The sequence below is a fragment of the Ananas comosus genome, linkage group 23 (genome assembly GCF_001540865.1).
Source record: "Ananas comosus cultivar F153 linkage group 23, ASM154086v1, whole genome shotgun sequence".
Classification (NCBI taxonomy): Eukaryota; Viridiplantae; Streptophyta; class Magnoliopsida; order Poales; family Bromeliaceae; genus Ananas; species Ananas comosus.
The window spans coordinates 2,373,100-2,400,217 of record NC_033643.1 but is presented as its reverse complement, the minus strand read 5'-3'; the positions used below and the strand labels follow the sequence as shown (position 1 = coordinate 2,400,217).

Here is a 27,118-nt window from a genome sequence, read left to right as displayed (position 1 = left end):
TTTTTTAAAAATGTTCAAGCAATAGTTTCTCCCATGGAGAGATGGAGAGAGAGGCAAAAGGGTAAAACACATAGAAATGGCTTTAAATGCATGCTTTGTTCCTCCATGGATAGGATATAGAGAGAGAGAGAGAGAGAGAAAGGAAATGGGCACTAAAGCACATATATATATATATATATAGAGACAACAAAAATGGCTTTAAATGCATGTGTTGCGATCTCCATACGTTTCCACTTACTATTCACCATTGTAGTGTGGGAACTTGTCCCTACTTGCCTCAACTTGCAAGGCATGGCGCAAGCAATCTCATATCCTAAGAAAACCCATATGCGGCTTTTGGGAAAAGCCACATCTTTTTCATACAAAAGGCCAAGAAGAATAAATGCAAAATGAGGAAGAAATAGGTGCCCCTCCCTTCTTTGGGTGATGTTCGTAGCTGAGATGATATTTCATTTATTATTATTTACTGGCTAAATTGGATTTGCGGCTTCGAGAAAGTCGTAAGCGTCAGTATTTGCTTTTACACTAAAGTCGCGAGATTATCCGAACTGCCACTCACATTGTATGAAAATGGATCATTTGACTCTCTTAAATTGGCCCTTCGACTTTAGAAAGGTGGAGATGAAATTAAGTTCATAAAACTCACAAGTTTTTTATTCTACGACTTTATACTTTACGGTCATAATTGCTATATTATTTGTGTTTGGATGTGCGGTCAACCGTAGAGGAAGCAATCTTGACCAAACCCAATCGGTCAGCCTCAACTGGCCTTGTTTCGCTCTGTTTGACCATCCGTTTTAAAATACTGGTCGATTTGGGTCAAGGTACTCAAACGTGACGGGTCGGGTTGACGAATTGGGTCGGGCTAATGGGTTGAATTGGTTTGAGTCAGGTTGACCGATCAATTTGACGAGCTTATTATGTGTTTGATTGATTAAGCTGATAGATTGGACGGGGTTGGACATAAGTAATTGATTAGATTGGTGGGGTTGAGTTGATTTCCAAGCTGACTCTTGACTTGGCTGGATCACTTCTCAATCGTTAGATCATCATCCAAATAAAATCAAATCGACTTCGAAATGACCGATGCAGGTCTTATTACAAGATATTAATCCAACATGGAGCTAATCCGATCCGATCCGATCCGATTGCCGCTCTTACCCAACCTAAAACATTGTAGAAATATTTCTTATATGATTAGAAGATTAGAGTATGATCATTTTTAGATGTAATATTATATTTCATATATTATAATAAGTCAGTTATAATTTTTTTTTATTATTCTATTATAAAATGTATAAATATTTACTATTTTTTTAATAGCGTTAAATGAGTTTCAATATCAAATAAGCCAATGTTGAACTCAGCAGTGCAACAAACCCTATTTGTTTTGTTTTTTTTTTTTTTATAAAAAAAATTGAGGTAGCAGAACATCTGTACAAAGAGTACCTAAGTGGGCTCTGCAGGGGTATACTACGGCCCATTTTGGCCCACTCGGGCCCAAATTCTTCTCATTTCTTCCTTTTTGTATTTCGACTCGACAAAAATTCGAAAGAGGGAAACGGGAAAATCCCGCCATTTCCCGCCCTCTACCCCCAGGAGCTAGGGTTTCCTCCCACTTCCCTCCCCCGCTAGGGTTCCGATCTCCGAAACCCTAGAGAGATCGATCGAGAGAGAGAGGGAGAGGGAGAGGAGATGTACGTCAAGGAGATATGCTTGGAAGGGTTCAAGTCGTACGCGACGCGCACGGTGGTGTCGGGGTTCGACCCCTTCTTCAACGCCATCACGGGGCTCAACGGCTCCGGCAAGTCCAACATCCTCGACTCCATCTGCTTCGTCCTCGGCATCACCAACCTCCAGCAGGTCCGCGCCACCAACCTCCAGGAGCTCGTCTACAAGCAGGGCCAGGCCGGGATCACCAAGGCCACCGTCTCCATCGTCTTCGACAACTCCGACCGCAGCCGCAGCCCCCTCGGCTACGAGGATTGCCCCGAGATCACCGTCACCCGACAGGTACTAGGAGCTCAAGCTTCTTCGCTTCTTCGGATTTTGCGACATAGGTTTACTGTTGAGTTGGGTTTGTTGTTTCGGTAGATTTTGTTGTAGTTGCAGCAATTAGATGAACATTCCGGTTTTTCCTATTAAATTTCCACATTATCGCAAGGAAAAAAAAAGGTTTTTATGAGATTATGGTCACGAGAGAAGTGTTTGAGCTGAAGGTTGGTAATATGAGCTAAGGTAAATACGAGCTCGGGATCAGTCTCTTTGGATTTTGCCATGTACTGTCGCTGTTGAGTTGGATTTACTGTTTCAGTAGATTCTGCTGTAGCTGCAGCAATTCGATGAAATTCTGGTTTTTCTGTTAAATTTTTACGTTATTGAAAGGGAAAAAAGAGATCTTTTTACAAGATTACGGTCACTAGATAACTGTTTCGGCGGAAAGTTGGTAAAATTTTTGGAATCTTTACTTGAGAAGCAGAAGTGAGGAGAGTATTATAGAAAGCTGCTATCGCTAAAGTAGAGGCCCGAATGCTAAAGCTTCTAGCTGTTGTAGAATGTGGCTATGAGCTTCTGGGCCCCAAGGTCCCCAACTTCTGGAGCTTCTGCTGTAGCTATAATGGCTGCGAACCCTTGCCTAATTAAAGGCTGTTATTGAAACTTGTCATTACTAAACATGGTTGTGAAAAGTTGACACTCACATTTATATTTTAGATTACCCCTACTGTAAACAATTTTATTATGTTAGTATCTCTGGCAGTGCTACAGGGTTCATCCTCTTGCATGCATATTCTTTAGTTAATCTCTATGTGAGGTCACTATTCATACGGGCTTCTGGGGGTCCTCTCAGCATTATTGTTGTCTAGCATCAGTTTGGTGCTATATTTCCTTTGAATTGACTGATCAGTAGTGGGTTTGTTTGTACGTAGATTGTTATCGGAGGAAGGAACAAGTATCTCATCAATGGGCATGCTGCTCAGCCTTCTCGTGTTCAGACCCTTTTCCATTCTGTACAGCTTAATGTTAACAACCCACACTTCCTTATAATGCAAGGACGTATCACAAAAGTCCTGAACATGAAACCTCCTGAAATTCTATCGATGCTAGAAGAGGCGGCCGGCACAAGAATGTATGAAATGAAAAAGGAATCAGCTCTGAAGACGCTTGAGAAAAAGCAAAGCAAAGTAGATGAGATTGATAAGCTCCTCGACCAAGAAATCCTGCCTGCTCTGGAGAAGCTCAGGAAAGAACGAATGCAGTACATGCAGTGGGCCAATGGGAATGCGGAATTAGAGCGTCTGAAAAGATTCTGCATTGCTTATGAGTTTGTTCAGGCGGAGAAGGTACGCGATAGTGCGGACAATGAGGTCGGACAAGTTAAGGTGAAGATTACTGAGCTTAATGATAGTACAGAAAGGTTAAAAACTGACATACAGGAGATGGACAAGAAAATTTCCAGTTTGACTGCTGAGAAGGAAGCAAAATTGGGCGGCGAGATGAAGTCTTTGTCTGACAAAGTGGATGCTCTATCCCGATCTCTTGTCAAGGAAGCTTCTGTGATGAATAATCAAGAGGAAACTGTGAAGACAGAGAAAAAGGCTGCTGAAAAGGTGATGACTTGATTTTTTTTTTTTTTGCTTGGAAAATGTTGGGCTGCAACTATGTATCTTTTTCGTAATGATTGTATCGGGTGATTATTAATTTTTTCTTGCAGTAGTTATCTTAAGATTTGTAATTGCACATTCTTTTCACTTTTGTTTCACCATCTCTTAGACATGATATAATGCTTTGATAGATTGTGAAAAGTATTGAGGACATCAAAAGATCAATAGTGGAGAGGGATTCTGCTGTAAAAAAAGCAGAAGATGATGCATCCGATCTTAAGAATCGAGTGGAAAATCTATCTAAAAATTTGGATGAGTGTGAGAAAGAATATCAGGTAAGCTTATTCGCTGCTTTTTTTTTTTTTTTCCTTGAGAAGTGTTTTATACTTTTCTTGAAAAAAAAAAAACTCTATTCACTTGAGGAAAATTGTCCGAACAATACTATGCAGGGTGTGCTAGCTGGTAAGAGCAGCGGAAAGGAAGATAAATGCCTTGAAGATCAACTGAGGGATGCCAAAGCTGCCGTTGGTGATTCAGAATCAGAATTGAAGCAACTGAAGACAAAAATAAGCCATTCTGAGAGAGAGCTGAAAGAGAAAAAAGCGCAATTGATTTCCAAATGTGATGAAGCTGCTGCAGTTGAGAGTGAGCTGAATGTTAGAAAGAAAGATTTGGAAGAAGTTAAAGCATCCATGGAATCAATTAGATATGAAGAAGGGCAGATGGAATCATTGCAAAAGGTTTGTATATGTTTGTGAGTAGCAACGATATTATTTGGCTGTTTAGTACTTTACAAACTTCCCGTTGATGTTCATTCAACTGCTTTTCCAAAACTTGGAGTTGTTACTTAATTCCTTGGGTGCTGGGTAATTCTCCAGGAGCGCTTTGTTGAGCTAGAAGCCATTGAGAAACTGAAAGGTGAAATCCGTGTCCTTTCAGGACAGTTAGCAAATGTTCACTTCACCTACCGTGACCCTGTTAAGAATTTCGACAGATCAAAAGTCAAAGGAGTTGTGGCAAGGCTTATTAAAGTAAAAGATAGTTCCACAGCAACAGCCTTGGAGGTTTTGTTTCAGAAACTCTTCTTTGATGGTTGATTATCTTAAGCACCTATTCTGCACCATGTTTGGTTTTTGCATTTCCCTCTCCAAATATCATATGGATGTGTTTCTGCAGGTTGCTGCTGGAGGTAAGCTATATAATGTTGTTGTTGACACAGAAACTACTGGAAAACAATTGCTCCAACATGGGGATCTGCGAAGAAGAGTAACAATCATACCATTAAATAAAATCCAGACAAACATAGTACCTCAGAGGGTTCAGCAAGCAGCAGATAGACTGGTTGGATTTCACTCTGGAATAATTTTTGCATGTAGTCTCTATTTTGGATATCTCTAATATGCTAGTGTTATTGATTGATCTACAGGTTGGCAAGGGTAATGCACAATTGGCTTTAATGTTGGTTGGGTATGATGATGAAGTAAAGGTCGGTCAATCCTTGCAGTGATACACTTCCCTTTACTATTTTCTTTTTTGTGTTACATAATCACTCATCCATCATAAACACGTGTGGATCAGTTTTAGCATTATGTGGGCCCCAACTAGGAAGTAGGGAGTATTTTGTGTCATTTATATCTGTTACAGAATGTATAGTGCATGCATAACTATGTTATAAGCAGCAGTGCTTGCACTCTATATGCATCTGAATATGTGAATCCTATTTTTTGATTGTTCACATGCGCTCTTCCACATAATGCCTAGGTTTTGGATAGTTTGTATGTAATCAAATTGCCAACTATTTTTTATTTTAAACAAATATAGCTGGGCCATGAATGTCATGGGGATGATTAGCTACCTGAAATTAGATTGCATATACTCTTTACAGATTTTTGTAGTATCTTGTTTCTCTTCTAAAATGTTGCAAATAGGAGATAGATCATGAAGAATATACCCTGCCATTTAGTTCTAAAAATTTTGTTCGAGATAGTCAGCAATGACAGTTGTGTTGTTACAAATGTTGACATATTCTACTTGTGATTGTTGTGCTGCCACCTCTTCATTGCAGAATGCAATGGCTTACGTGTTTGGTTCAACATTTGTTTGCCGAAGTACTGATGCAGCTAAGGAGGTATATATAGACCCTTCTTGACTTTTTTTTTTCCTCCATAGAGTATTGCTTTATATAGCTTGTATTTTATAATGTTTAATGATGTTCTTCTTAGTCCAATTATTTTTCAGATTGTTAATTGCATGGTTCACATTGTGACATACGGAAGTTTTGGGCTCATTCTATAACAAATGCGACTCTTAATTAATATGGAACTAATCACATTCTAAGTTTTATGCACCTTAGGAGTCTGATTCGTGTCATACCCAGTCATAAATAGGATGCTTGTTTCCTAGTAGAAATGATGGTCCTTTTTACATTAAGGGCCCGTCTGGCTTACGGTTTGTAATATTCCGGTAATTCTCCATATTTTCTATTGAAAATATTCAAATCATTATCATTCAACTCAAGTTGGATAGTTGTAAAAGGTTTAGTGAAGTAATGGAATCATTGCAGATTCCTAGGTGGTAGGAATACTAGATTATCATAGATTAGGAGGAATTCTCATTATGGGAATCATTAATAGTCCTTCAAGAAAATATACTAGTTCTTAATAACTTTTCACCCAAGTGGTTTGATAAGTTAGGAACATACTTGCCATTCCTAATATAAAATATACAACATTTCTGGACTATTACAAACCTTGAACCAAACGGCTCCTAAGTGCATACTAGCAGACTTATTCCAAAGGAAAGTGGTCAAGACAAACATAACCCATATTTTCTCTAGCACTTCACATTGCATACTATTTACTAATTCTTTGACAATCATCCTGAGAATGTTTGCTGCTGTCTGAGTCATAAATGCAATCTTTGACCTGTTTGATATATAGGTTGGGCTAAATGATGTTTACTTGCAATATTAGCATAGTTGAGCTTCTTAATTGTGGTATTTTTGACTTTTTTTCTTTTGGTGGCAGGTGGCCTTCAATCGAGAAATCAGTACCCCTAGTGTGACTTTCGAAGGTGACATTTTTCAGCCTAGTGGCCTTTTAACTGGTGGCAGTCGAAGGTGATGTGGCATAGTTTTTGTTATCTTCTAAACAGTTTATAGCTTTGCATTTAATAGTTTGCACATTATCATCCTTTGGATTATCACTTCCAGTATCCTGATTTTTCTAAAACAATTGTGTTTGTAATGCCTAGTGTTATTATGTCTTTGCAATTTCTCACTGATAGATGATACTTAGTAGTGCTTAGTGCTCTTTACGAAGGGATTTCGTGTGATGCCATGCTAACTTTTCTTGGTTATTTTTGTCCCATATTGTTTGCATCTACAATGCAGAAGTGGTGGCGAATTATTAAGGCAACTTCATGCTTTAGCTGCTGCTGAATCAGAGCTGTGTGTTCATGAGAAGAGATTATCTGCAATTGATGAAAAGGTTTCTTTCACCTTACTCAAAATCTCTGATGCCTAAATTGATAATATGCTAGTTAATCCCTATCTTAGCTTTTATAATAGCCTTCTTCTTATGTAACTATATTTAATGCTAACTTTTTTTGTCTAGAATGTTGTAACATATTTGATTAAAAGAAATTAAAAGTTTGCATAAAAAAGGGTTTTATGGTAAATAAGATGACGCTATATATATAGGTCATCTAACAAAGAAACTGATCTGTTTGCAGTGCTGAGATTTATTATCTGTAGTAAAAGGTAATGTGTGATAATGAAATGTTTCTAAATGTGTGACAGTGAAATACTTTCAAGTAGAAGCGGAAAACAAGGACCTCTTCTAGAAGTGATTTTCTTGTCCAAATCAGAGATTAACAGTTTTCTTTGAACTGATTTTTTGAATCTCATATTCTCATTGTATTGCAACAATTGACGGTGAATTAGAAACTGTGTTGACTAGCTTGTGAAATGGTTTGCATTATAGGATTGACCGTTTTCATGAATACTGCTGCCCTTTGAGATACTTTCTCCATTAAATTTCTGATTATAGAGTCTTGCATATTAGCAAATGAATCTCAAGTCGGTTGTTTTTTATTACTAATTTTACTTGTTTGAAAACTATTGATCAAGGATCACATGTTGTTAATCTGGTCCTGCTTTTGAAACTTTCAGATTGCTATGCTCTTGCCTCTTCAGAAAAATTATGAGAAGTTGAAATCTCAGTTTGAGCTCAAATCATATGATCTTTCATTGTTCCAGGGCAGAGCTGAGCAAAATGAACACCACAAGGTAGTAATTTTGCTACCATGTATGTTTCGCTATTAATGTCATTTATTAAATAATTATATTTTGTTAAAGTATTGTTAAATTTGATAGAATATGTCTTTTATCAACTTTTTTCTCAAAGTAGTTAGGTGAGATAGTGGGGAAGCTAGAGCAAGAGCTTGAAGAGGCAAAACTGTTAGCGAAAGAGAAGCAAACTCGGTACAAGAATTGCATTTCCACTGTTTCAGCACTTGAGAAGGCTATCGGTGAGCACGGCAATCAACGCGAGTTTAAGCTCAAAGATCTAGATAAGAGGATCAAGTCATTGAAATCTGATTTGCAATCAGCAAGAAAGTTACTTAAGGTGATTCTTTTGTTTGCTTTCTTTAATAGCAGTCTGATTGTTTTTTCTTTTTTCCTTTTTCAAGCTTTAAAAGTGTCGCCTCTATTCTCACATAACTTATGCATCTATTTATTTGTCTTTGTGTTTTAAATCTCAACTAATTGGAATCTAAAATTTCTGAGGCACGAAATGTTGCTTGATGGTTCATTATGGTTTCCTATGTTATACCTTACTGTAGTGCTTTATACCAATTTCAGGTTTGTGAATATTACCATTAAACTCTCAATTTTTGATACTAAAACTAATCAACAGGCAATTTCTGGTAATTGATTCATATTCCTGATCACGCCTTTATATGTGATATATACAAACATAAACAGAGTGATTGCGAGGAAATTTCATATAATTGAACTTAATTATTGTACCTGAAATGCTTAGAAAACAAATCACTTTCTTCCATCTTATGCCACCAATATATATAGTAGGTAGTGTAACTGTGGTGACAAATTAGTTTTCTTCTGTTCATGTCATATTGTTGCTTGAAATTGCTGACAAATGTTTAAGCTGACAAATGTTTAAGTTGCTTTTAAATGTAAAGCATGATTGACCAATAGTTAGCTGCGAACCATTATTGTGCATCAGTGCATCATTCTATAATTCTTTTCCTGAACATCATAATTACTGAAGTCTTAAGCAAACCTGTGAAACCTAGGTTAGGCAAATGTTACTCACTAACAAGTAAACGATGCTACTAATTGCCGCATCAAAGTGAAATAGAATATGCTTCCTGAAATTTCATAACATTATGGTATATTTATCAGCATTCTCCTAGCTGATATCAAACACACTACAGCAACTTAAAAAACTTAGGTAATTCTCATTGGTTCTTGAATGATGAAGGGTCATGAAAGTGAGAGGGAAAAGCTAGTTATGGAGAAGGATGCTGTCAATGAGGAGCTTGCTATGCTGGAAAATCAATTGGCTGCTTCGGAATCTCAGATTAATGCTCTTTCTCAAGCATTGGATGAACAAAAGTGCAAGGTAAGAAAATACATGGCCGTTAGAGCATAACATTTCCCATTGATGTTGTGAATATGTCTCCAAGGCCAAAACTTGTGATTTTATGCTATTGCTGTGCAGGTTAGTTCAATAAAGCGGGAATATGATCAAGCTGAATCAGCGCTTAACTTAAGTCGTTCAAATCTGAAAGAATGTGATTCACAGTTAAGTGCCATGGCCAAAGAGCAGCAAAAACTACAACAGCAACTCAGTGATGCTAATGTTGAAAGGAAAAAGATGGAGAATGAGGTAACTATTTCTGTGGCTGAATGTACTGTTATGTGCGTAAGAACATGAAATCAGTGATTCCAACACAAATATATGATCAAACTCCTAGGTAAAACGAATGGAACTAGAACAAAAAGATTGCTCGCTAAAGGTAGATAAGCTACTCGAGAAATATGGTTGGATCGCAGCAGAGAAACAATTGTTTGGCAAAAATGGAACTGACTATGATTTCACATCTCGCGAACCTTATAAAGCAAGGGAAGAACTTGATATGTTGCAAGCCGAACAGGCAAGGTGTGTTATTTTCTAACTATTTGCGTTGTGGACAAGCTTCAGTAAGTGTAAAATTAATACTAGACTGCTTAATAATTTACTTTTATATGCAGCCTTGAGAAGAGGGTAAACAAAAAAGTTATGGCTATGTTTGAAAAAGCGGAAGATGAATACAATGACTTAATTACCAAGAAAAGCATAATTGAGGCAAGTGACTATCTGCAAATCTGCTTGGTAGTCATCCAGATATTGTTAAATAAAACTGTTTGTAATTCATTCTTTAAATCGTTTGCAGAATGATAAGTCAAAGATCAAGAAGGTGATTGAAGAGTTGGATGAAAAAAAGAAAGAAACTTTGAAACTGACCTGGACCAAAGTGAATAAGTGAGTTACAGAAACTCATTACTGTTTTCATTAGACACAACTTAGTTGCCTGCCACATCTTTATTTTTCTATCTTTCTTTTCCATGGTCTGTGACATTCATTTTATACCATGCTTGAAAATTTTCGACAATGTAAATCTTTTCGCAGGGATTTTGGCTCTATCTTTAGTACTTTGTTACCAGGCACAATGGCTAAGCTTGAACCACCTGAAGGATCAAGTTTCTTAGATGGTCTTGAGGTTCGTGTGGCATTTGGAAGTGTTTGGAAGCAGTCTTTGTCTGAACTTAGTGGGGGACAAAGATCTCTTCTTGCACTTTCTCTTATTCTGGCATTGCTTCTCTTTAAGCCTGCTCCACTCTATATACTAGACGAGGTATGAGATTTATATATCGAGGGAAGCATGTAACTAGCTACATATTGTTTGTAAGGCTAAAATTATTTCTAAAACTTTGAGAAGCATGATTATATGATGAGGATTTGAGAAATCTTAATTGTGTGCTTGCATTTTTCAGTACAGATAAGAACCTTCATTCCACAATGGTTACTATCTTTGAAATGCCATTTATTCTTTTAAACAAAAAATCATATTTTATGTAGTTGCTAAAATCAAACAAAGTTTTCATGTGATAAATGGGAAATACAATGTTCTTAAGGTGTTGCTTTTTTGTGATGCATAGTCGGATGTGAATGTGCAGATTTAGTACACAGATAGGCTAAGCCAAGTATTTTTCTTGACAAAGGAGGGCGATTGCAAACATGCTGTATAAATTGAAAGCTTCTAACCTAAATCTTACTCTGTACCAGCCTGATCTTATATCTTTTCCTTATTTACGTTTCCAAATCTCTATTTAAGTAGACAAGATTCGAATGTGGCATTAGCTAATGCATGGCTAGCAAATAAGAAACCGATTGGATTATGTTGGATATAATGATTTCTTCATAATGCTAGCGGAGAATTTTTTTCTTGTGAAGTACAGAATCAAAATACTTGGTGGTAACATGTGAATACAGGATGAAGTGGATGGATGTAGAATGGACTGCGTTTTTTTTTTGTTTTCGGTTAAGTTAGGAAAACTGAACCAGCTGTATTCATTGGGAACAGCTTATGAATTTTGAAACTTATTAAGTTGTAATTATCATTATGGTTTCCTGTTCAACAGGTTGATGCCGCTCTTGATCTGAGTCATACACAAAATATTGGAAGAATGATTAAAGCACATTTCCCACATTCCCAGGTTTGTTTCTTCCTTAAGAGTATTGCTTGCTTAATTTCTAGATCAGAGTCATTTATAAAATATTGTTGCCATTGGTTTCAATTACCTGATTCTTTCTTCTGCTCTTCATTATCATTTTCGATAGTACCCATTACAACCGATCTTTCTGATTAACTGATAGTTGCTTGCTATCCTGCAGTTTATTGTTGTTTCTCTTAAAGAGGGAATGTTCAACAACGCCAATGTGTTATTTCGAACCAAGTTTGTCGATGGAGTTTCCACTGTTACAAGAACGGTTGCTGCGAGACAGAAATAGCTCGGTGATGTTAATCAATGTTTCTGTGGAGGTATGTAGCTAACATTTGACATTATTGAATTGTTTTTCATTAGATTGAGTTGCAAAAGTTTAAGGGATCATTTTATTTCATCTTTGCTAACAGCAGTTGCTATTAAGGGTCTACGATAAGGCGGTTCAATATTTTGATTGCTATACAATCTAGCATAATTCTGCAGTGTCGGGAGACCAAATGAGCAAATCACTCTGTGCTCCGTTCGATGTATTTAAACACATGAGTTTCGCTTGAGCTCAAAATGTGATACCTAGCAGCCGATTGGGCTCAAGTCGTTGACCATCTCGCGTTTGCTTCCTGTTCGTCGGTGTATCTTAATGCTAATGCACACCCTTCTGTTTACTGTAGAGGATGGTACCAAAATTTTTGTTGAAATTATAATGTAAAAGGGATGCTTATGGTAGTGATGGCTTGGACAGCCTTTTCTCTCTGGATTCTGCAATTTTAGTGTGTTTTGTATGTATGTATTGCTTTGTTGTCTAATATATTTCACTAGTGTTACTACATTTTCTGAAGACTACGTTTCATAGCTTCTATTTTTCGACCATATCATTATGTATTTGTACATATTATAAGCTTGTATGAGTTAGAATTTGAGCATTTAGCTGTAATGATAGAGTGATTTTTGTGCATGAATATTCTGTACGTGCAGGATGTAGGGAAACCACCCTCTTGGAGTATTAAGTATTAACACCAGTTTTTTTTTTTTTTTTTTTTTTTTTTTTTTTTTAAGGGACTTTTTACTATGAGAGCTCTAAGTTCCAACTCGCTATTTTGAAATGCATTAATAGCGTTGAAAATTTCAATTTTAAGGATGACCTTTTTACGAATAGCAATTAACCACTTCATTTGTTGTTTTCTTTCTGAAATTTAAGTAAGAAATAGATTTTACATAGGTTAAAATTTTACAACGAAAAGAAATGCCACGTTATTTTTAATGATTTCTTTCAAAATTTTGTTCATAATCCTGGCACGGGCAAATTTTCAAGTAATCCGTGGACTTGTATCACCTCATAAGCCGCACGCCAGCCAATAACATGAAAACATGGAATAAAATGGTTGGTCGGTTATTACGGGGTCCATCGCTGATGTGGTGAACCTGGTCCAAGTACGCATTTCGCCGTACGTAGCATCTGATTGGGCAGAGACTACATATGACGTGGCACACAATGTCCATCCAATAAACATTCTCGATGTTAACACTTAACACATAACACCGCACACACTTTCGCCGACGCGATCCCCGACGATCCCCTCCCCAGTCGAAGCGTCTCCTCTCCTCTCCTCCCTCTCCCTCTCCCCCCTCTGTCTCTCTCAAAACAAAAGGAAAGGGGAGAAATTGGAGGAGAAATATGTTCAAATTCCTCAAGGAGGTGGTCTCCGGATCCGGATCGGGGCTCAAGGATTTACCCTACACCATCGGGGAGCCCTACTCCACGGCGTGGGGATCGTGGACGCACCACCGCGGCACCTCCAAGGTCTCCAATCGCACCCTCCCCGATCCCCGTTCTTTGCTACGAATTTGATCGAATTCTATTAAGTTTCTAAGTTTAGATCCGAGATCTGAGGTTCGGATAATACATGAGTTTTGAAGTTTGAATCGACCCCCGTGGCAAATTTTAGTTATCTGAGTGAATTAGTTGTTTCTTAGCTCTGCAAGTATTAGATTTGGTTGGAATGATTTCAACAAACTGTGATCTGTGCACGAATCGTTGTATTGGATTGGTTTTCATTTCACCCTTCTATAAATTTCTCTATTTGAAGCTGCTTACTAGTTCATAATTTATAGTTGTTTGGCCTGATTTGGGTAGAGTTTCATGTGTGTAAGCAAATTGGACTATTTGAGGTCGGATTTCTGTCGATTTGAGTTTCTTAAATGTTGGAAAGCATGTCTGTTCTTTCTAAATTGTAAAATAAAAAAATAAACATGGGAAATTCAGTACAATCACACTTCGTTCCAAAAAAGAGATTTTAACTCCAATTCAAATTCGGTTGGATTCATCGAATCAAATCAATTCAATTCTATCTTGATTTCGTATCAATAGGAGGAATTACTTTCTTCTTGGAGTTACAGAGAATTCTGGTATCACAGTGGTTAATAGAAAATTTTTGGTAATACTTTATTAATTCTGCAGTACCGTGTTGAAATTACTCTTTTCTTCTTGTTGCTTTTTTTTTTTTTGGGTCCAAATGTTTGATTCGTCTTTTCCTGCATTGACTTACTGGTTTTTGAATGGCTTATCATAAGTTAATCATGCCATCTGTTGTCTTGTTCATCAGGATGATGGGTCACCAGTATCCATATTTTCTCTTTCAGGGAGTAATGCTCAAGATAGGCACTTAGCTGCTGGCCGCAATGGTGTTAAGAGATTACGTACTGTAAGTTAGTAGGTTTTGATCCGATGGAAACATTAAGATTATTAAATAGGTTGCGTGCAAATGAAGTGCTTTTTTCTCTTTTCTTTGTGAAATTATTATTTTTACTATGGAATAGAATACCACTCATTTTCTATAGTCAGGTGATGCTACTCTAAAAAACATAGTATTGCCTATATTGTCAGTAAATTCTGCATATTGGTTAGTTGCACTGATTACTGGCCTCTTATTGTGTTTGTAAATGCAATTTTTTTGAGTCTCTACTTGGTAAGGGTTTCTTAGAAACCATTTTCTGGTATCCTGCAGGTGAGGCATCCAAATATTTTATCTTTCCTTCACAGTACTGAGGCAGAAGTTTTTGATGGATCTACTGCCAAGCATACAATTTACATTGTGACAGAGCCTGTTATGCCACTATCAGAAAAGCTAAAGGAACTGAAATTAGAAGGTACACAGAGGTATAATGAACTTTCTTTGCTGAATACCTTGCATCAATGGCACTTAAAACATCTATTTTAAACACATCTGATTTCATACTTGATGACTTATCCATAAACGTTGTACAACAATAGCGTGAAAGTGTGTTTCGAAGACGAGTAATATACAGGATTTGCTGCTGTTATTTCTTCTATTTGTAATCCAGTGTTTTAAGTTATGGTTTGCAGTGGAGTCTGTTGACAGAGTGATTAACCATTTGTTGAAAAAGGAAATGTTTATGCTTCCTTCAGTGTTTCAGAAAAAATTCAATGTTAAGAATGTCAACAATCAGATATATAAATATCCAACCTATGAACTGCCATATTGTCATGCAGGGATGAGTACTATGCATGGGGACTTCACCAGATATCAAAAGCTGTGAGCTTCCTAAATAATGATTGCAAACTTGTAAGAATCTTTACCTCAAAACAAATTGCATTCTGTTTCTGTTTAACGGTTTAAATATTTAATATATAGTGCTCTTTAATGTTATTATTTGTCATATCTGGTGGGTATGAATGATGATTGTTCAAATTTGATTATTTTCTTACAGAAGAAATAGTTTGCTCGTTGTGGTACTTGTTTGGTTTAGATTACCTAGTGTAACCTACAACATGTATGTCACGCCCTGCCCCATTTCACAGCGGAGGCTATGCGGGCACGTGCACAGACCCGCCGAACGGACAGAGTTTTCTATCCATCCAAGGCGGGTCTGTGCACATGCCCACATAGCCTCCGCTGTGAATCGGGGCGGGGCATGACAATGTAGATGATTCAAAGATTAGTTGAACTTCTAGTACTGCTTTTCTCAAAACAATTCCTATGATAAAAACAAAGAAATCCCAAAATCAAAACAATGTGCAATCTTAAAAATTAGAAAAATAGGCATGATGTATGATGCTAATTTGTCTCAATGCAACCTTCATTTACAGACTTTGACTGGTACAAAGTGGGCTCTCATTGATGCCTGACTCTTTTTTTTTCATTGCCTGCTTGACCTGGCTTTGGAATAGCTTCATTGAAGGACAATGTCTTAATGCATCCTTCATTTACAGATTTTGACTGGCACTAAATGGGTCCCTGTTGATGCCTGACTAGTTTTTTTTTTCATTGCCTGCTTGACCTGGCTTTGGAATAGCTTCCTTGAAGAAAAAGTAGAAGCTTGGCGTTTGGCAATCAAAGTTTTTGAGCTTTCGGCTTGACTCTGGTGGACAGCCAAAAATAAAAATTCTAATTTACTGTTTCTGTTTAGAGATATTACAAAGTGGCTAGGATAACATTTAAGAGCCTGAATCTATAAAAATCGATTCAATTTGAGTGGAAGGGTTGAAATCTATGCTATATAGTATATACTATGTATTTTGTGCTGGCTTAAGTTTGATAGATTGAAGTTTGAGTTTGATTTAAATCACTTTGGGCCTTTGTCTGATCAACCTGAGCCTGTCCCAAATGACTAACTCATTAGGCCCAAGATTCCCTTACATTGACCTTGCCCAAAGGGGTTTCGGTGTGAGCCTAGCGCACATCCAGATTCCAGCCTTGAATGTGAGGTCACTTGATGAGAAATATCTTACTTATTTTCATTTGCAATGTCAGCTATCTCGGAAGCTCTATAGTTTGCTTGCATATTTCTCTCTGCCTATTTAATGCATGAGTAGCACGCCAGTAGCATGGAGATTGAAATGGGGAGATGAGATTAAAATCTGACACAAATATTAAGTACATCACATAGGATATATATTTTTACTTTGATTTGTTTGTTGTGTTTGACTCTGTATTTTTTTTCATTTATGCCTTAGGAATGTTAATAATAGTAGTTGATGAATTAATTAACCATTCCTAGTTTAGTTTGTTGAAGGACTGCACTGTTGCAAAGCCTGCAACGTTGAAAACTAATTGGTTTAATGTCAGGTTCATGGTAATGTATGCTTGGCTAGTGTTGTTGTTACTCAAACCTTGGACTGGAAGCTACATGCCTTTGATGTTCTATCAGAATTCGACAGTAGTAATGAGGCTTCTAATAACCCTATGCTGGTATGTATATACTGTAGGTTAGGTTTTTTTCTTACAATTTGATCTTACATAATTGGTGATTTGCTATTTATGGAAAGTGCAGTATGCTATGCTTAATACAATGAATTCTAATTAATTGGATTCTGTGCAGCAATTTGAGTGGTTGGTTGGATCGCAATACAAACCGATGGAATTATCTAAGTCAGACTGGGCAACAATTAGAAAATCACCTCCATGGTCAATTGATTCTTGGGGTTTGGGTGAGCTATTAATGAGTTTTTCTTATTGTTGTTAGATGATAGTTCACCTTAGACCTCTTTTTACCAGCATTTACGTTTGACTCGACAATTTTTCATCATTCGGTTTTGCAATGTGTTATGAACGATCCCCCTCCTCCCCCATTTCTTTTTTCTTTTTTATGTTTAGTTAGTTGAGGAATGCCCTTTTGTATGGTATTCTGCATCTGGTCTTCCATTGCTCTGCATGGCACCTAGGATCTTTCTACAATACTCCTACTCTTACCTGCAACCTTCAGACCTAGCTTTTGGTTCTAGACAAATGTGAAGAGAATTTATTAAAGCGAGGTAGGCCAGAGAGGAAGGGGTTAAAAGAGGACATGTACTTTCTACATTAATTCTAAGTCTCTATTTGAGTAGCTCGGATGTTTTTTTATATTTGAAGTAGCTTATGCTAAATTCAAGGATGATTAAGCTTATGGATCCCAATTACCAGGATGTTTAATTTACGAACTCTTTTCTGGTATGAAGTTGGCCAAGACAGAGGAACTGCGCAATATTGCTTCAATTCCAAAGGTTGGTGATCATATTTGCTATGCCTTTTGATTTAAATTGGTCAATTTTGTTATCCAGTAAAACGATAACTGCTCTTCTCCATTACAATTTGACTATTGATGTTGTCAGTTAGAGCAATCTTGTGTTTATTTCCTTTTTTGTTCTTTGCTAGTGATTTTTAGCTGACTGAATTGTTAACATTAGACCTGAGCAAATATAATCCCAATTGTGCCCTCTCTGGCAGGGTTTATTGGGCCTAGTGGCCTGAAAATTTTAGGTCCAAGATAAATTGGGCGGGACCTGGGTTTCATTTTTTTGGTTGTATTAATTGACCTGACCCGATCTGGCCTTCATGAACACTCGGTCTTATAAGTTACATTATAATTTTTGTTCTTGGCCTGGGCTAGCCAAAATTAACTTGGCCCAGGTGCCCTGCCGGGTCTTTTCTCAGGTCTAGTTAACAGCGAGCTGATAGGGATGCAATTTTAACTGTCCTCCCTCAGTATCCATCATTTTGTTTTGTACTTTATCTTTTATTGTGATTGAGAGTATCCAATGCAATTTGGATTGATTCTGCTTGTTGTGCGGCAGTCTCTACTTCCAGATTATCAGAGGCTCTTGAGTTCCATGCCATCACGTAGATTGAATCCCTCAAAACTTACAGAAAACGGCGGTATGTTCAGCATAATGCGATCTAATGAATTTTTCTTTTCATAATGAGTTATGGCTTTTCTTTTAGTTTTCCGGGCCTTCTTTGATTCAAGTTGCATAAGAGTTATCCAATTTATTTATTTAGTACTGTATATGCTAACAATCTTGTTTTTGCAATTATTAGCTTTTTAAATAATTTTCTGGGTGGTGTATTCTTTCTTTTTTCGTGCATCAGTTTATTGAAATTTATAAGGACTATCCTTTATAGGTGCTACCTGAGAAAGAGGGGATAAATTGGTTTTTCTTTATGTGATATTTTTAATTAAGAAACTGTTTTCTCTTGAGATTGATGTGAAGTTGCGGCGGTAAGGGGTTCTGCATGAGCGGAATTTGTATTGCTGAGAAAGAGTTGGGTGATGAGGAGATATTTTTTTTCCTAAAAAATTGCAAATGTGCCAAGATGGGCTTTCTGACTCATTTTTTTGACATGGTTTTTTAGACACCTGCGAATTTTTAGCACTTGATGAACATGGATGACTATCTAGATGTATTTAGATTCCCTAGTTGGTGAAGTGATATCCTAGTTGCTTTGCCATTTGACATATCTTGTGCAATTTGTTTTGATCATTTCTTTTATTCTAATTGTTCATCAGTTTTTCTCCTTTTGTGCTAGTTCATTGTGAAGTGTAAACTCTCATGTATTGCGATTCCCTTACTGACTCTTGCGCAATTGATCTTGAACCTTGTCTTAATCTAGTTTGGTTTGTGAGCTGACAATGCTATTAGATTATAAATAATGTTTTCTGTGGGCAAGAAAACAAGGGAAGCAAGGCAAAGAAAGAAAATAGCTCCAATTTCAGGAGTTAACCGCAGTTTTGTTCATTTGCAAGATTGCTTTGTTGATATTGAAGGCCAAAATAGTCATTATCACTACTATAAACATTTTCCTCTTTGAGGAGTGTTGTAATTGTTAGTTGCTGTCCAAGCCAATTATCCATTATTCTCTTTGTCCGTAAGCACCTAAGTTCTTTCATGTTTTTCTCAAATTAGTGATTTCTACTCGTGTAATTATCTTCCTTTCTTTTTCATCTGTTCTTTGGCTAAGCCTCCTTGGTATCAATCTGTTTGAATTTTCTTTTACTGTGGTAATATATGTTCTTTTTGCAGAATATTTTCATAATAAGTTGGTAGAGACAATCCATTTCATGGAAATACTAAATTTAAAGGACAGTGTTGAAAAAGATACTTTCTTCCGCAAGCTTCCAAACATAGCGGAACAGCTACCCCGCCAAATTGTCTTGAAAAAGGTGATTGAAAGATTTTCTAGATAGTTCAATTCACCGTAAAGTGATATTTTATCATCACGATTCATGGTTAACTTCAATTCATGGTTAACTGATATTTTATCATCTGCCTGACGCAAATAATCTTAGATTCCTTTCACATGTCTTGTGATTGGCAACTGCAGCTGCTTCCTCTGTTAGCTTCTTCCTTGGAATTTGGTTCAGCTGCTGCTTCTGCATTGACTGTCCTATTAAAGATGGGTTCCTGGCTTCCAGTTGATGAATTTAATGTCAAGGTCCTTCTGTATCATCCGCTCATTGGTTTAACCTCACAAATATTAGAGATACTTATATATGTACCCCTGCAAAATTATCTATTTATGTTATATCATGAAAAATCATATTATATATATATGCAATTCAACAACTCAATTTTTAGGTAAAAGCCCCTCATTAATATTACTTCTTATCTCAGTTTTATATTTCTAGTCATTTGCGCATGCTGAAAACACATTATCTTCAGGTATTACCAACAATTGTGAAGCTTTTTGCCTCTAATGATCGAGCTATCCGAGTTGGTCTTTTGCAACATGTAGATCAGTTTGGGGAATCTTTGACATCTCAGATTGTTGATGAACAAGTATGTCCTTTGTGAAAACCTGTGCAAAAGTCTCTGTGAAACTTTGCTTTTATGCCCTTTCAGGATGGCATCTGGTCAGAAATATAAATAATCTATTTCGGTGCTTTGACAGGTATTCCCTCATGTTGCCACAGGGTTCTCTGATACCTCTGCTTTTCTTCGAGAATTGACACTGAAGTCCATGCTTGTTTTAGCACCCAAGGTAAGGCTCCTTGCTAAGCTTTTTGTTCTCTTTGGGGAAAAAGAATTCCATTAACTTAAAGGTTCAGTGTTAAAAATGCCATGGTGAATGATGCTTTCTTTCATTTATTTCTCTTGATGCATCTGCGATGCAAAAAGAAATCAAGGGAAAAAAAAAATATAAAGAATGCTTTATCATGGGCAAGGCAGATGATATCTTGCTCTATTTCTATTGCACTCACACTTCAACTTATTTGATTTTATAAAGCTGTGGCTCTACTTACTGGCATGTAACTTTATTTCCTGTCACAGTTATCGCAGCGAACAATTTCGGGATCTTTATTGAAGTACCTTTCTAAGCTACAGGTTCTCCTTTGATTTGAATATTACTAAAGTTAACATTTCTTTCTACTTTTTTACTTCTATCATATTATCAATATGTATTTCTGTTACTCTACATCTGTTTGAATTATGAAGAGCTGGTTTAATTCTCATGGTTGTACTAACATAATCGTTTGCTAATATATGCTTGTTCAGGTAGATGAAGAACCAGCTATCAGGACTAATACTACAATTCTACTTGGAAACATAGCAAGCTACATGAATGAGGGGGTTTGTCTTTAGACCATCATTTTTTCTTTTTGTTGTTAGACTTTTGTCACTATGCATACAGAGTTCAGCCTGTAAATACCAAAATACCAAATTATCTAGTAACTCCCCTTGTTTATTTTTTATCGATTGCGAGTTGATTTTCTTCCACTTTTTGTAGTGGCAGATTTGCTATGAATTTGTTTGGAAAGCACAGAATGTACATTCTCATATAGATAAAGTTGTTATGCTAACAACTCTTTTGTTGTTGTATGCTTAGACAAGGAAGAGAGTCTTAATTAATGCATTTACAGTTCGCGCTTTGAGAGACACCTTCCCTCCAGCACGTGCGGCAGGTACTTAGACTTGTGCTTTCTGCTATCAGCTGCATTCTGTTATGATGGATTGGTTTTTTGTTTTAAAATAATATTTTTGTATTTAATAATCTGGGAAATTTTTCTGCTTTAAGACATTTTATTTATTGTAGAGCTTCATTGTTGCAGGACTTATGGCTTTGAGCATCACAAGTTCGTATTATGACATGACAGAGGTTGCAACTCGCATCCTGCCTAATGTTGTTGTCCTCACCATTGATCCAGATGGGTATATATCAATAATTTCATATCCTTTCTCCCTCAAGTATCTCTTTTCTATAATAGAGGAAACAGGAAAGGGTATTGCATAAAAAATTTTTAAGGACAGCTCTAATGAGTCTAGAAGATATATAAATTGTAGAATCCAAATAATATTTTAGTGTTAACTTGCTAGCTTTTCATGGACTAAGGATTGTGGCTGTTTCTTTCTTCTTTTTTTTTTTTACTTTGTCCCTCATTGATTGGTGAAGTTTTAGGACAATAGATTTGAATGCTGGCGCTAGTTCTACTTTTGGTTAGTGCTGAAGTGTTTATAATTAGCAAGGACACGCATAATCTATATAGTCAGTGTAAGACTTTATTGGCTATTTTGTCTTATGTCCTGGACTCATATTCCTCGTGAACTTATGGCTAAGCACAATGTACCTTTTGAAATCAATCGTTTAATTTTTATTTTAAGTTATGCTTTTGTTTACTGCAGTGATGTAAGGACAAAGGCATTTCAAGCTGTTGATCAATTTTTGCTAATAGCAAGGCAAAACCATGAGAAGGTATGCAATACCATTTTCTTGTTTTCTATTATGTAATTTGTTCATTGCATCGTAATCTCAATGAAAAAGCATGTCATGTGTTTTACTTTTTCCAGTTTAAAAGATGATTATTTTGATAAAAATGTTGATAGCCCCAATTTTAGGCTTCTATTGATATGCTTTATCCTATGACACTCAAATCTTTGTTTTTATTCCATGTCATATGACATTCAACGTGGAATTACTCTTTCCAAAAGTTATTCGTGAATCAACTGTTATATTATCAACATTCAAGACGGTGGGCTAATTTGGGACTTTATCTACAACATCACTAAATGTATATTTTATAGGGGCAATTTCATCCATACCCCTCTAAAATTTACAAATTTCGTAGATACCCCTACAAAAGTTAAAATATCATGTATACCCCTTGAAATATAAAAAATTATCATAAATACCCCTACTGTTAAAAAACTGTCAGTTTATCTTGATCAATAAGGTGTTAAGTCATGAAATGACGAATTTACCCCTAACTTCATACTACTTGAGAAATGTACCGGAGATCCCTCAACTATATGCTATTTTGAAATAATTCCTTTAAGTATGCAGTTTTTTGTTAAGACCCCTTAACTTTTAGTTTTTTAAAATTAAGAGATTTAGTGTAAAAAAAAAAGAAAATTTATTAAAGGAATTATTTCAAAATAGCATATAGTTGAGGGATCTCTAGACCCCTCAACTATAGAGATTTTGATATAGGCCCATCAACTTTAAATTTTTTTTGTTGACACCCCTTTAACCTCTACTTTTTTACTTGAGTTTTTATATTTATTTCATTATTAATTTTAATAAAGTTAATATATTTAATAAATTTCTCTTTCTATTATCCCCTCCATTAATTTTTCAATTATATCAGTGATAAAGTTAAAACCATAAAGTACTAATATAAAAATTTGGTAAACTACAGGATACAAAAGTGAATATTCAATAAAGCTTAGGTGGAGTATTTGAAGTTTTTTATATATAATTTAATGAAGAGTTAATGAAGGTGCTAATGAAAAGAAAAAAACGAAACCATAGGATAATAAAGTGATACTTTTTAAACTATATGATGCTAAAGTGAAAAAGTGCAAAATCACAGGGTTGGTATTTAAAGTCTACCCTAAATTATATGAAATTATTATTATAAAGAAAAAGGACCGTTTCATCAGTAACCTTGTCAAACTTGTAAATTTTGTGAATACTCCTCTAAACTTTAAAATATCATAAATACCTCTTCAAACACATAAAATTATCATAACTATCCTTACCGTTAAGGACATGTCACTCTATCCGGATTAAAATATAGTTAAATAAGAGTTAAAATATAGAATGACAAATTTCTCCCCAAAAGTTAGAATGATATATTTGGCGGGAAATAACTAATTAATGCTAAGGTAAGAGGGCATTTATGAATAGTGTTAATATACTAATTAGGCTTTCTATACTTAAATGAACTGTACAGGGGTAAAAATGGCATTTATAATTTATTCGGTTAGATTTTGACGGCCGGTTAACAGTAGGGGCATTCATGAGTATTTTTTGAATTTAGAAGGGCATTCATGATATTTTCAACTTTAGAGTGTTATTGATGAAATTTCAGTCTCCCACAGGGGTACCTATGAAGTTTTTCCTATTTTGTAAGTTAAGACTTCTAAAAATTCTTAGAAAGCTAGCTCCTGCTATCTCCGCAAAACTTGAACTTTGGAACTTTGAAAAGCAACATATGATTTGGGCTCAATAGTCTGAGTGTGCAAGCACTCGTAAACCCAAGTTCTACAAGGGGTTTCTTTTGCTTCTCCATTATTATCTTCCACTCTAAGAATTTAATGTGTTTTTCCTTGTAGCTAACTACTGGCGATAGTCTAGGCGCAGAAATTGCTGGCATTCAGTTAAATCCTGGACATGCTGGTTTACTTGGGTAAGCCATATCTACACTAGACATGTTTCCTTTTTTGGCTGGGANGAGGGATAGAAGGTTCTTGTAATTGCATAAAAGAATATTGGCCAGGGCTCTTTTCTGTCGCTCTGTGTTTGTGGTGCTCTCTCACTTGATGATAATAATTCAAGTTGAAGTAGCAGTTAGCATAACTTGCCCTATTCAACTTCATATATTTAGTCTCGGACATCTTCATGTGTTATGTTATTGTGATTCTTTGGTATAAAAGAACCACTAAATACTGACTAGGCATTACAGGACATTTTATGCTAAAGGTTCTCCTAGCACTGCCAAACAAGTTTTTGTTATAAAATAAATTTAAACGAGTCTATTTATCTTTGCAAATTTAATTTTCATGTTTAACAGTCAGTACCCTCTTTAAAGTTTTAGCTTGATTTAGATATAAAAATGGAATTTATGGAATGAACATCTAAAATACAGGTGGGCAATGAGTTCTCTGACACAAAAAGGAAAAGCTTCTGAGCATCCACTTCCTTCTGGAAACACTAATAACGTAGTCTCGGCTTCCTCTGATGCCAGCGCTGGTACTTGCTTCTGTTACATTTCATCATCTGTCCTTAATGCACTTTATCAATAAAGGTGTTGCCGAAGTTTAACTTTTTGACTTTATCCTCGGAGTTCCATATTAAACAATTTGATCCCTCAAATTTGACTCCAATTTCAGTTAATTCGGAAAGCCTTACTTCAACTGAGGAAAGTCTAATGATGCTGCTTAAGTGGCATTTTCTTCGGACAGTATACTAATGGAAGCACTTAGTTGCATGCATAACAAACTTCAGGAACTAAATTGCGATAATCAATTTATGAGGGTGAAATAGAAATGAACGCCGAACTCCAGGGACTAACTTTATAACTATACTTTTTTAAAACCAAGGATTTTAGTGTCTATCGGCATAGGCTGTATCTACCGTGCCGTATCGTGCCAACAAAATATCGGCACGATACAGCCCGTGCCGATGGCACAGTTCAAAAGATCTGATAAAAGTACATAATAAATGATTAGAATATTTTGTTGCTAAAGAAAATAAATATTTCATGCTATTATATGTCGGCACGCATGAATTTTTTGTGACCGGCATGCATTGGCGTGGCTCGCTATGTACCGTGTCGGCAAGTTTCCGGCACAATCCTGGGCCACGACACTTAAATCCTTACTTAAAACATAGTAGCCGTCAGAATTTCTTGACTGTTTTTTTACCTGAGTGTTGTCTGTTCGGTTACTTATGCTGTGGTTCTTGTGAAATTTTCAGTTATCAACTCGCAAGGTGTTGCGGCAGTGCAAGCTGCATCCACTTCCAGCTCTCTCGACCAACCCAGCCCACCATCTCCTAGGTCAGTGGACGGATGGGGTGAGCTCGATGATGGAAATCTCCATGATGATATTCATGATAGTGATAAAGAAGGATGGGATGACGTCGATCCGCTCGAGGAGCAGAAGCCGCCTCCCCCTTCGCTCACAAATATACAAGCCGCTCAAAAACGGCCTGTAGTGCAACCAAAACAACAAGGCAAGTGTCTTGAGCTCTAACTGGACTATTTCTTTGTTTCTGCTGCATGTCAGCTATAGGCAGTCCCTTTATGATCTAGATATTGCCGTTTGATCCCTATGTTTTTCCCTTAAAAAACTTTTTAGTCCCTGAACTTTCGCATAAATTGCATGTTTAGTATTTGGCCACTAAAAAACAGTTGGACTTCATTGTAGAATATGGCCATTTAAACCTGTTTTATAGTGCAATATATGTGAGAGTCCACAAATCAGTGTTAACACACACACACGCGTGTCCATTATAGAACCACTATATTTATTGAGCAGGAATTATTTTTGGCAGAGCATATTCATTGGACCTAGTGAAGTTTACCATGTAAAAATTAACTATGGTCAGTGCACCTGCTCTATGCATAACAATTTCTAGCCTATTAACATCACCCTCCAATATTTCAAGGTGGCAAGGCGGAGATCACAATATTTACAAGAGGATTTACTGTATTTAAGCGTTGTTTTTAAAAATCACTTTACATCAAATGGTAAGCATAAAGTGTCAAGAAATCTTCAATCATTAACACTTTATTCTTCTGTTGCTTTTTTTCAGCCACAGTAAACCCGTCACGAACCCAACCAACAGTGAAGGCATTGAAAGCAGAAGATGATGATCTTTGGGGTTCTATATCTGCGCCGGTGCCTAAAACTGCGCCAAACTCGTCACACAATGATGTGGATGATCTCTGGGGTTCTATAGCTGCTCCGCCACCGAAGTCGGCGACAAAGCCACTGAAACCTGCAGTGGTAAATGATGACGCTGATCCGTGGGCAGCCATTGCCGCCCCTCCTCCGACTACCAAAGCTAAGCCCTTATCCTTAGGGAGAGGTCGCGGCACGAAGCCCGCGCAGCCTAAGTTGGGTGCGCAAAAGATAGGTAGAACATCTTCATCTGGGATGTAAGTGGCATAAAACACTAAGTGTGATTCTGTAGCATTTTAAGAGAGCTCGGTTCCCATTTTTTGTAGACATTTTGAAACATTTACTTCAATTTTTTTTTTTTTGGGTTTTTTTTAAAATGTACTTCAGACTGAGTTTGTATACGTCTTAAAATGTGTATTTGTACATTATTATTAGACATTGGATTTGATTAATTTATCAGTTTGACTTTCCGCAGTTATTGCCATTGTTGTTTTTAAGTAGCGAGGTTCTCTTTTTTTGGTGTATATTTGTTTGGAATTGATTCCCAAACATTGCTCATCCACAATTAAAACCCTCTTCAATTTTGGCCTTGCTTTTTCAATTTCTAGCAATCAAGCACCAGCTATAAAATATCACTAGGTTTTTTTTTTTAATAAAAATAGATCAAATCCTAATTAATCTGTATATCAAGGATCGAATCACTTGTGGACTATAATTAGCTTAAAATTTTCTGAAAATTTCGGACTGGGTGATTTATTTTAAATTTTTTTTTAAAAAAAAAAACCTAGTGATATTTTATAGCTGGTGCTTGATTGCTAGAAATTGNATTAGCTTAAAATTTTCTGAAAATTTCGGACTGGGTGATTTATTTTAAATTTTTTTTTAAATGGTTAAATATAATAAGGTCACAATTTTCGAATTGAAAATTTGTCTTTTAATTAAGGAAAAACTTCAAACACCCCTCATGTGGTTTCATACTTTTTCACTCTAGTGTTCTGTGGTTTAAAATGTATACAAGTTAGTACCTTGTGGTTTCACACTTTCTTATTTTAGTATCCTGTGGTTTAAAGTGTATCAAGTTAGTACCTTATAGTTTCGCACTTT

At 36.3% G+C, this 27,118-nt stretch overlaps 2 protein-coding genes across 8 annotated transcripts; both read left to right on the top strand.

Annotated features, from left to right (window-relative positions):
* Positions 1,567-12,223, top strand: LOC109727787 (structural maintenance of chromosomes protein 2-1-like). Of its 5 annotated transcripts, none has more exons than XM_020257966.1 (21): positions 1,567-2,013; positions 2,928-3,608; positions 3,794-3,937; positions 4,052-4,342; positions 4,481-4,666; positions 4,779-4,943; positions 5,029-5,088; positions 5,668-5,730; positions 6,629-6,720; positions 6,994-7,090; positions 7,774-7,890; positions 8,012-8,230; positions 9,110-9,250; positions 9,350-9,517; positions 9,606-9,790; positions 9,883-9,976; positions 10,065-10,153; positions 10,301-10,391; positions 11,314-11,388; positions 11,567-11,714; positions 11,808-12,223. In XM_020257966.1, the coding sequence occupies exons 1-20, from the start codon at positions 1,696-1,698 to the stop codon at positions 11,681-11,683; spliced, it is 3,393 nt and encodes a 1,130-aa protein (XP_020113555.1). In that variant the 5' UTR covers positions 1,567-1,695; the 3' UTR covers positions 11,684-11,714; positions 11,808-12,223. The 5 variants fall into 5 exon arrangements, with proteins under 5 accessions (XP_020113555.1, XP_020113554.1, XP_020113553.1 ...); XM_020257965.1 differs by having other exon boundaries at positions 10,301-10,526; positions 11,881-12,223; XM_020257964.1 differs by having other exon boundaries at positions 10,301-10,526; positions 11,868-12,223.
* On the top strand, positions 12,961-26,492 carry LOC109728057 (probable inactive serine/threonine-protein kinase scy1). 3 transcript variants are annotated; one of them, XM_020258337.1, is made up of 21 exons: positions 12,961-13,195; positions 13,998-14,096; positions 14,400-14,551; positions 14,906-14,978; positions 16,482-16,604; positions 16,735-16,843; positions 17,316-17,395; positions 17,966-18,047; positions 19,193-19,332; positions 19,494-19,604; positions 19,832-19,948; positions 20,061-20,150; positions 20,441-20,494; positions 20,666-20,740; positions 20,997-21,072; positions 21,220-21,319; positions 21,791-21,860; positions 23,723-23,796; positions 24,256-24,359; positions 25,086-25,343; positions 25,926-26,492. In XM_020258337.1, the coding sequence occupies exons 1-21, from the start codon at positions 13,070-13,072 to the stop codon at positions 26,273-26,275; spliced, it is 2,463 nt and encodes an 820-aa protein (XP_020113926.1). In that variant the 5' UTR covers positions 12,961-13,069; the 3' UTR covers positions 26,276-26,492. The 3 variants fall into 3 exon arrangements, with proteins under 3 accessions (XP_020113926.1, XP_020113928.1, XP_020113927.1); XM_020258339.1 differs by lacking the exons at positions 12,961-13,195; positions 13,998-14,096 and having other exon boundaries at positions 14,400-14,541; positions 17,351-17,395; XM_020258338.1 differs by lacking the exons at positions 12,961-13,195; positions 13,998-14,096 and having other exon boundaries at positions 17,351-17,395.

Excerpts from the sequence above, each read along its gene's own strand:
- LOC109727787 (XM_020257965.1), top strand. The coding sequence starts at position 1,696 with ATGTACGTCAAGGAGATATGCTTGGAAGGGTTCAAGTCGTACGCGACG. Across the intron at positions 2,014-2,927 it reads AGATCACCGTCACCCGACAG|ATTGTTATCGGAGGAAGGAA; the intron begins GTACTAGGAGCT and ends GTTTGTACGTAG. Across the intron at positions 6,721-6,993 it reads TTAACTGGTGGCAGTCGAAG|AAGTGGTGGCGAATTATTAA; the intron begins GTGATGTGGCAT and ends TCTACAATGCAG.
- LOC109728057 (XM_020258337.1), top strand. The coding sequence starts at position 13,070 with ATGTTCAAATTCCTCAAGGAGGTGGTCTCCGGATCCGGATCGGGGCTC. Across the intron at positions 20,741-20,996 it reads CAAGCTACATGAATGAGGGG|ACAAGGAAGAGAGTCTTAAT; the intron begins GTTTGTCTTTAG and ends TTGTATGCTTAG. Across the intron at positions 21,861-23,722 it reads CAAGGCAAAACCATGAGAAG|CTAACTACTGGCGATAGTCT; the intron begins GTATGCAATACC and ends TTTTCCTTGTAG.